General features: G+C 43.7%; 1 protein-coding gene across 1 annotated transcript; it reads right to left on the bottom strand.

The window, feature by feature from the left end:
• Positions 1 to 3086: 3086 nt before the first annotated feature.
• exd2 (exonuclease 3'-5' domain containing 2) lies at positions 3087 to 9769 on the bottom strand. Its single transcript, XM_068718063.1, has 10 exons — positions 9538 to 9769; positions 8427 to 8497; positions 7898 to 8331; positions 7400 to 7656; positions 7096 to 7222; positions 6540 to 6853; positions 6209 to 6315; positions 5887 to 6022; positions 5178 to 5546; positions 3087 to 4488 (listed from the first exon to the last, which is right to left on the bottom strand). The coding sequence occupies exons 3-10, from the start codon at positions 8288 to 8290 to the stop codon at positions 4272 to 4274; spliced, it is 1920 nt and encodes a 639-aa protein (XP_068574164.1). The 5' UTR covers positions 8291 to 8331; positions 8427 to 8497; positions 9538 to 9769; the 3' UTR covers positions 3087 to 4271.
• Between the last annotated feature and the right edge of the window lie 289 nt (positions 9770 to 10058).

Here is a 10058-nt window from a genome sequence, read left to right as displayed (position 1 = left end):
GGGGGGGGGGGGGGGATTAGGCAGAGTCGTGCTGTTTTTGTTGTTTTTTAAGTTTGGACCCTTGTTGTCATTCATGCTGGAGTCTGACTGTGAAATTATTCTAGTTTTCAGAGAATGTTTTTCTCATACTTTATGTATTAACAGGCAAGCAATAATGAGTTGGGGTTGTTAGGAGCAGTGGTGCAGTGAGGAGGAGGAGGAGGAGGAGGAGGAGGAGGAAGAGGAGGGAGATCTTTTGCCTGTCTTGCTTATCGACGGGAAGATTGTTTTTCAGCAGAGAGAGATGCTTGTTTTCTCATCGATGCCCGCGTAGTTTAGGAATTGTGTTTCAAACGTGTCCGAGGGTCGATTAACGACATAAGTGATCACGCAAATGTCCAGTTTGAGAAAGAAACTGTTCACTGTACAGCCTCTCTGCATCATCAAACAGCCTTTGACCAAAAAAAAAACAACCAACAAAAAACTAGAGGAATCATCCGCTTCACGTTTAAAATTCCCTTTATTTATTTATTTATTTATTTATTAATGTATCGGTTTGAAGGTTTATTTTCACGCAGCCATTGTGAAGCAATATGATTTTTTTGCAACATCTTACGTTAATGTGACAATCTTATCGGTCTGTGTGAAGATGTGAATTCTGTTCATGTGAAGAGAGAGAGAGAGAGAGAGACGAGGTCATTCGTATCTCCCTCGTGAAACGTGTGCAAAACATTCTTTGTAGATGGATTTTTACCTTGAAGGTCAAAAACGTTAAAGCTGCAAAATGTCTTTCATTTTTGTAATGTAAATTGAAAATGCGCTTCAAAGATTTTAGCTTTTGAAGATACCGTTAGTGGTCAAGGTTTGACCTGCGAATTGGAAATGTTTAGAATATGCCTTATTGTTAATTCAGTGTACCTTTAAGGAAATGGAATCTGCAAAGAAAAGATCCATAATGTGATGTTTTAAATACTGTAACATCTGGTGTTCTGAAATGTGAAAGTAACCCGTCCCTTCAAATAGAAAGAAGAAAAAAAAATGACTTCTAGAGATTTGGGGCTAAATCAAACAGGCCTTCTCATTTCTTTGGATGGCATTGTCATGTTTTTTTATATGTAAAATTGTCTTTTGTTGGAATGAACAAAAGGAGTTATAATATGCAGTAATTTTAGTGTTGAAATCCTCTGCAGTAGTCCGGGTGGACACACACTAGAAGATTTATGAAGCATTAGTTTGATATTTTGGGAAGTAAACTCTGAGACCACTCTCATGTCCGCATGCTAGATACGAAAGCTAGCAGCTAGTTAGCTTAGCATAAAGACTGGAAACAGGTGGAAACTGCTAGCCTGGCTCAGTCCAAAAGGGAATCAGGGCTGCATACTTTTTTTATTTTACTTTTAGTGCGCACTGTTGCATGCAGTATGCAGACAGCTGGGACGTTACACTCTTATATTTGTCACGTCAGACCGGCTGGTCTCTCTCGGCGGCTCAGCTCATGGGACGCATCTTTCGCTGCGTAGAGAGGATTGTGGGCCAAAAAAAAAAATGCTGGCTTGCACACTGCAAAAAATGTGACCGGATGCAGCAGGACATCCTAGCCTTTTTGGGCACATGTATTGTGACACTAAATCTTTTTTCTGGCACATCAAATAGTAGTATGGGTTCTGGAATGAACCCAAATCTGCCAACCAGCACCTCTAATGGACTCAATTTAACTATAAAAATGACACAATGCGACGTTACAGGGAATTATGTTCCACATCTTGGCTGGAAGAACTGACTTCCTTTAAAAAGGTGCAGTGGTTAGCATCAGGCGCCATCTAGTGGTGACGTTGCAGATTGAGTCAGCGTTTAGTTTGACCTTTCTGGGCTACTGTAGCAATGTGGCGTATGTAGATATAAACAGCTATTTCTAAGCTAAAGCTAAAGTCATTATACACAAATGGAAACATACTTATTATATTCCATTTCTGCCAATAGATCCCCTAAATGCTACTCACTGTACCTTTAAAACAGCTACAATCCATATTTTTGAATGTATCAATAGTTGTGATTGTATTTATTGTTCAAAGGGGATTTTAACATGGGAGCTGGGGGGTGGATTTATTTTCCTCTTAGCCTTTCGTTAAAGCTGTTTCCAGTCTTTATGCTAAGCTAACCAGCTAGCAACGGGCGGTAACGTTAGCTTCACATTGAACGGACAGACATGAGAGCGGTTTGAATAAGTATTGGCAAGAAAGCAAATTAGAATATTTCCAAAGTTGTCTATTCCTTTCGCAGAATTTGTCCTATAATACATACATAGTTTGAAAACATTAAATCTTCACGTGTGTTTCCACACAAAGAGGTTTCTCTGTAATGCAGTAAAGATGTCAGAGTGTCTTTCACAACACAGGATTGCACTCCTCGTCACCGCTAAACTTCTTACAAGGGGAATTCCACCAAAATGTTTATTTTTTAGAAAGTATTTCCCAACATATTTCTCAACACTTTAACAAAAAAAAAAAAGACACTCAAGAAGGAAAAATTAATTGTCCAGTTGATGGAATCCCCTTCGATGAAGCAGCCTCATGTGCCATTGTTATTGATGCATTTTATCTGCAGTGTCAAACACTGACTGTTAGAAATGTGCTTCGTTTTGTCAGCGTTTTAGGACAACGGGATTACATCTGCATGTTGAGCCATTTCGGTATTTATTTGTAAATGTTTTTTAATTTATTTTTTCCTGACTGAACTGTGAAACCAGGGGAGCTCATAACTCTACACTAATTCAACTTCAGATAAAAAAAACAAAAACATTTGAATGACAGATTGTTCTGATGCCAAAATCAAGAGGCCTTAATTCAGCAAAACTAGATTGTAAAAAAAATGAAAAAAAAGAAGTCATTCCTGACAAAAAAAAAAAAAAGTCCAACTAAAGACTCCTTTGACCTGAAAGTCACGAGTGATTCATATATGAAATGTTAAGAAAACCGCTTTTGTACTCATTTTTACAGACTATTTATTAAACTGTGATTTTGTAAGAAATAAAAAAACAAACAGTGAACGTGGTTGTGTGTGTTTTTTTTTTAACTCGATGTGAAAAAAAAAGAACAAGTCACAGAAAATTAATACAAACATGACTTTTTATTTTTTTTGCATCATTCACAATTTAGGAAAACTGAACAGCTCCAGGGCTCACATCCAGAAAAATACGAAGACAAAGCAGCTGCATTGTGAATAAATTCATCACGCTCAAAAAGATAAATCTGCCTCGCAAAAAAGGGTTTACGGTCATTTTCTAAAATCAATAAAGTTGGCATCTTTTCTTCACTGTGCATTTTGGGTTCTGTAAAAACGACGTCATGGGCAAAAACGGCTGTAAAGTGAAAACGAGACGCTGCGACGCGTCTCCGGTCAGGTTCGGGGATTAAGAGGCTCATTAAAACACGAGCCAGGAGGACGTCCCGACCGTCAGGAGGAGCGGCAGCAGCAGGACGCTGACATCACGAGTCTGAAATGATGAACCAAAGCAGCCAACTTTACTGAGATTAGCGGTCGTCTCCACTCTGCAAAAAAAAAAACCCAGAGGAAATGAGATGGAACACATTTTCACCCCAGAAGCATCTGGAGAACTTTTCATCTATTGACTTAAAACAGACAATAGACTGAAAACAAACGCAGGGCGGAGCGCCAGAAAACGTACGGTCACGTTAAGATGACCCTCTCTGCAAAGCTCCGCATCTATTCTCAGACCGCCAGCTGCAACCTGCACGGGGGGGGGGGGGGTAGTTCAATTTAGGGGGAATTAAGAGCAGGCTGCACCAGCTTCTTCTTCTAAAAAAAAAAAAAAAAAAACACTTCTTAAATTTAATTATTTTTAACCTTTCATAAATAATTATACATTTTTCTTGATAAAAAAAGTGTCCATATGCAATCACATTATGTTTAGTGTTCTTCAGATTCAGTGCTGGGTTTCCTTCCACCGGTGGAGTCTCAGGGTGGCAACCTAGCAGCATCACACCGGCACTAGAAGGAAGCGTGAAACGGCGTCCGGCGTCCAGCAGAGACCGAGCGCATTTACACACACGCACTCGCCTCGGGAGCTTCAACACGCCGGCACCGTTTCCGTCTCCGCTGGTAGATTAGTTCATTCATCTGCTCACTAAAACAAAAACAAAAAAAAAAAAGCGATTTGGCTTGTAGAATTAACGGGACGGCTGCAGGAGTCTCAAATCCAACCGGCAGGTTAACCGGCAGATGAGAAAGTCCCGTTTCCCGTCCTGGTCGGTAGCAGCAGCAGCAGCCTGTGGTCAGTTGAGTTTAATGGGCAGGTCCTCTCCGTATTTGCGGAGGAACTTGCTGTGGTTGTGGTTGACGGACCAGAGAGGAGGCAGGTGGCCGGGCCGCATGGCGGTGAGGAAGTGATGCCTCCAGCGGCGCTCCAGGTCGATCAGGCCCCGCAGGCCCTGCTCGGCACCGGCTCGCACCACCTTCAGACCGTGAGGCACGTAGGTCTCGTTGAAAATCCTTCAGAGGAGAGAGGAGCAGTCAGAGGGAGGCTCTCCGCCGGACTCGGCTCTTTAAAGACCACATGCAACGATTAAGAGCTTCACGGATGAGCTGGCCGATATGGTTATCCGGTATTCGCCATCATCGATGTAATGATCAAACAAAAAGTATCAACACGTGGAATGAATGAAGGAATTAAGAAATGTAAGGAATTTGTGTCAGAAATGTGGAATTTGATGGATTTACATGAATTAATGATAAAAACAACTAACAGATCCGCCTATTTTTATTTACTCAAAATATGGATATTGGTATTTTCATAAATAAATAAATAATAAAGTAATTCAGTATCAGACAGGATCACCAACTGCAGCGAAGTTTATGAATTCAGTGCTGCTCTGATGTAAACCAACAGTAAACAAGTGACTTGTTACATTTTTGTTACACAATCTTTTTCTGATTAATATTCGATCCTGCAGTTTTGAGCCCCTCCTGTTCTGTTGCATCAAGCAACGCTGCTTGAGGGTACTTTGAATACACTCAAACCTGTGTTCCCAGTCGTATCTCTAGAGTGTTTAAAAGGTTCAGGTAGTTTTGTTGAGTGGGACCAAATAACCCCGCTGCTATAAATGAAACACTAAATAATGGACCGGTTCTGTTGCGTCCGAGTGGAAACGTGTCGTCCAGCAGCTCGAGTGGAAGCTCACCTCGTCTCCAGACCGGCGGCCTGCTGCAGCGCCTCGTCCGTCAGCTCCTGCTCCTCGTCACGGCCCAGGAAGCTCTTGATCACGGCCTGCAGCTCTTCTCGCCGCTGCTCCGGCAGCTCGTCCCTGGCGGTGAGCAGAGCCCGAGCCGCCGAGCGCACCCGCCGCCGACCCGAGTCCTCCAGCAGGCGGACCCCCTCCTCGCAGCCCTGAGGGGCGGCGAACTCTTCGGCCAAGCGCTGCTTCAGGACGCCGTCGTGCACGTTGGAGGCGGCGTGGCAGGCGGTGCAGAGCAGCAGGATGTCGTGGGAGTTGTGGTCCTTCATCTCGGTGGGAAAATGCCGCCTGTACTCATGTGGCACTATGTTTTTCCTGTGGGACCAAAAAGGGAAATATGAATTAATCATGTCCGTCATGTAATTAAGTTCATAATGAATTATTCATCTTTAAAAGCATCACATTTAAAGTGGTTTTATGGTGCTGTTGGCAACTCAGTTTAAGGAACTTAACACGGCTAACGGGCCTTTTTCAATAATTTATCAAAAAATAAAAAGAACTGGTTCAGGGTTCAGAAATGTGACGATTCACAGCTTTTCTATCACTGGAAATCGTTGCATGTGGACAAAAGATAACCGATCAATAAAAAATGAAAGTAACTGTTAATTTAAAGAAAGCGTTTCAGATGAAGTGACGTGAGTGAAACTCGTCAGACCTGATGTAGGAATCCGCTTTGCCGCAGACCACGCAGAGGTTCTCCTTGGCGGTGAGGTAATAGTCCTGTTGGGAGTCGGGACGTCCCGACGGCTCAAACAGCAGCCTCACCGCAAAAGGCTCCTCGCTCTGGAGCACTGGGTCACAAACAGAGATTAAGTCTCGATCGCATCTTCACAGACTCAGAAAAGATCACAAGCTAAAAGTGGAGAGCAAACGCTTGTCAAATGGATGAATGACGGAGACATTTCACGATGCTGACACCATGAAGACTTTGAGACATTGCGTTTTAATGTTGACACGTTGGGAGTTATCCAGTGTACCTCCTATTCCTTTATCTAGGTACCATTTGGCTTTCTTCTTGTCACAGGTGCACAGAGGCTGCCCATCAGGAGCATGGAGGAAGCAGTTATCATAGAGAGGAGACTTCCTGTAACAGACAGACAGACAGACAGACAGAGACAGAGATGAACCAGAATCCTCAGTTTCTATTATTCAGATGACAGAAATACAGAAGATTGTAATTGGCATCTAGTCTTTGACATTTCATTCCCAAAATCATGCCCTGCAGGGTTGGAACTGTTTACAGACAACAATAATCAAAAGCAGATTCATTTCCAGCTGTTTTCTTCTCTTCATTAGCGTCGGGCTCACCTGGCAGAATAGCCCACACCCAGTGGTTTCCTCTTGTTGTTCTTTCGAGGGTCTGGGACTTGCTGATCTCCAGACTCCGGGCTTTCAAACGTGGGCGTTTTCCGCGTCCTGCGCCTCCTCTCTCCGTCCGACGCCCTGTCTTCTGCGTCTCCTCGGCCCCTGAAGGGCACGTCCACCAGGCCCTGGCAGCGGGCGGCCAGCTCCGAGTGAGAGCCCCCCCCGCTGGAAGAGTCGGGACCGGCTTCAGCGCGGAGGCCGAGGAGGTGGAAGAAGAGAGCGATGGAAGCTTGGGCATCTCGGGCAGCGTAAGTCATCTAGAAGGAACGGATGACACACAAAAAAAAAAAAATTAGAGGAATCTCCCGGATAAAGTCACGATGCTTTAAGTTTATTAAATATGTCATTATTTCAACTTATATTCAACCAGGACAGTTTCATGCTAGTCTAACTCGAGGCTGCTCTTTCCTTTCTTAAAGCGCATTCATCCTCTAAAGCAGATGTGAACAATGAGCCGTATGAAGAATGTGGAGCTCTCCGTGTTATAATGAAGCACCACCTGCTTCAGCGTCAGTTGATCTGCCTCCCAGTCGCTGCAGCGCAGCTCCAGAGATTTATCCAGAGACACGTTCAACAGATCTTCTGCCAGAGACTTCAGGCTGAGGCCGTTATTCACCGGAGTCTGCCTGAAAATGGAGACAGACTTTGAGAGGATCATTTGCATTTTACATTCATTACATGTCAGTATTTTATCAGCAACAATACGAATTTCCAGGATTAGTAAAATCTCATCTTACATAATCATAATGTCTATGATCTTCTGCTCTCTCTGAACATGTGAGACAGAGACAGACAGACGGTACCTTTGTCTTAAGGCGAGGTAGCGCAGGTCGACCGTACTCGTCAGCGACAGACCGAAGTCTCTCGTCAGACGCTTGCCGTCTTCGTAACAGCCGACGCCGACCTTCAGGACGTGCGGGTCTCGCAGGACTTCCATCAAGCTGAGCGGGAACGGCTGCTGGCCGCTGCGAAACGCCAGCAGCCTCACGAGGACGCACAGACCCGAGTACGTGGCCATCTGTAACAGGGAGACGGCGGACGCTCGGCCTTTCACCGACACCTGCAACGGGAAGCGGCAGCCGGGTGAGACAAGAACCACGAGAAAGACATCTTCATGTTCTACTCAGACTGCATTCTTCATTAGCCGACAATGTCTGTGTGATTGTGTGTCGTCTGTGTGAAGCCCGTTACCAACAGGAATAAGCTCAATATGTTAAACAATGTTGACTCATTCAGGGTGGACTTTTCCTCGTCTTATGTAAAAACATGCAAAAGGTATTTCTTACGCCTTTGATCTTTACCCATTCACAGTCGAGCCCCAGCACGGGGAACACCGACAGCTCCTTCTGCATCAGCGGCCAGAGCTGCTGCCACTCCTCCTCGGAGCTCACCGTCACCGGCTTCACAGCCAGCAGCTGCTCAGAGGACGGGATCTGTACGGGAGGCAGCGGCTGCGTGGTCGGACGCTCCGCAGCATTAAACTCCTTCTCCAGAAGACGTGGCGGTTGCTTGTTTTGGTGCGCCACAGCAGTGAGGTCCTTTACCACGGGACACGGAGCCTCCACGGGATCGGCCGCCTTCTGGACGGAAGGCAGCCTCTTCCTTTTGGTTCGGTAGACTCGCCATATGAGCAGCCCGCCTAAGGTCGCTCCTAGTACTGTTATGACAGCAGTTAAATGCCCTCGATGAGACATGTTGGCTTGAAGTGATCCTCGGCTGGCAGAAAAGTGAAAATCTAGAGCCCCAAAAAAACAGACACAAGTGGCTGGATCTAAGTCTAAGATGTCTAAAACCTTTAGTTTGTTGATGAAAAGCTGAGTGGCATTTTACCTTTCCTGTGTCAGTGGGATCCCATGTAAACCTGACTCTGTTTCTGGGATCTGGACAGGCACTGCATCGCTCTGCAAGAGACCACCACCACCACCACACGTCATAAATACATCAATAATCAAATCAAGTTTTATTGTCATAGATAGAATGCACACAGTCAGACAATGCAACATATAGTGAAATGCTCGTGTGTCACCTCTGTGTCATGTGGTCAAAGCTTTTCTGTAACTTACAGCTATCAATACATTACAAAATTGTACATACTATTCATCCTACAAACAAATGTGTCTCAAGATTTGTAGTTTTAACAATAACAAACGTGAATATTGTAAAATTGAACGTCTAAACATCTAATTTATTAAGTGTAACACCAGTCACAGAATTAAGTGTAACATAACACCTGGTCACAGAATTAAGTGTAACACCGTTCACAGAATCAAGTGCAACACCGTTCACAGAATTAAGTGTAACACCGGTCACAAAATTAAGTATAACACCGGTCACAGAATTAAGTGTAACACCGGTCACAGAATTAAGTATAACACCTGATCACAGAATTAAGTGCAACACCGGTCACAGGTCAAGTTGTCACGTTAGCTACTTCGTTAGCTGGCTTGCAATTAGTCGTTTCGCCAATGCGGTCTACTTTATTCTAATTTAAAAGGCTGACTATTCAGTGATTCACGTTTAATTGAAGACCGAGCTGCTACATGTATAAGCTGTAGGATTCATACGAGTTCAACCAGTTCATACAACTCTTGCGCGAGCTGTCATTCAGTTGAGGAGGTAGCGTCAAAGCTAGCGGTAGCTCACAAATTCTGCTAGCTTTGACCGTTAGCTGCGTCATAAACTTAACAAGGTTATACGTTTTCACCTCAAATGGAAATAAGCTTTTAAGAAAAGACTGATTAAATCATTAATTTATTCAATTATTCTGGTTCTCTTTCCTTGTGAAAGTTAAACCAGCGTTAGCCTGGTTAGCCACTACAGCTAGCCGGTTAACTTGCTAGCATGTTAACTCTTCTTCTGTCGTTGGGCAGAATTAGAGACGTTACTGCATAGCAGCAGAACAGTACGTCGGTGTACTAAGATATGAACCTTGAAGTCTTACCTCTACGTGTTTAACCAATACACCGCTAGTTTTACGAACATCTTATTCTTGCTTCATTTGACTGAACTGATCCATGTCTTCCGTGCTGTATTTATAAGGACGCTGCTGCACCGGGACGTGGCTCTTCAGCCAGCGCCACCTGCTGGACGGGCGGATAACAGGAAAGACCAATGCAGAAGAATCTGCTTCCAACAAGACCACATTTGTTCCACTGGGGAAGTTACAGCATTGTTTAATCTTATGGTCTAATATAAATGCATCCTAATACACGTTTTGTCTTTGTTTATTGTATAAGTGCAAATAATTGTCAGTAATGTCAACAGTCTGCTGTAAAATCTCCTGGAACCTGCTATTCATTCTTTTATTCATAAGCATAATATGCATGCATTTGTACTACGGCTGCAACTAACCATTTTTTTAAATTATGAATAATTTGACTAATTATTTTTTCAATTACAATTTTGCCTATTAAATACAATAAATAACGTCCAAGGTGACATATTGAACTTTTGTCTGGCAAA

The sequence above is a fragment of the Cebidichthys violaceus genome, unplaced genomic scaffold (assembly GCF_023349555.1).
Source record: "Cebidichthys violaceus isolate CVI_PGR_0920_01 unplaced genomic scaffold, fCebVio1.0.p SCAF_22, whole genome shotgun sequence".
Taxonomy (NCBI): domain Eukaryota; kingdom Metazoa; phylum Chordata; class Actinopteri; order Perciformes; family Stichaeidae; genus Cebidichthys; species Cebidichthys violaceus.
Note: the sequence above shows the minus strand (reverse complement) of the source record. Positions and strands in the feature narration are given on the sequence as shown.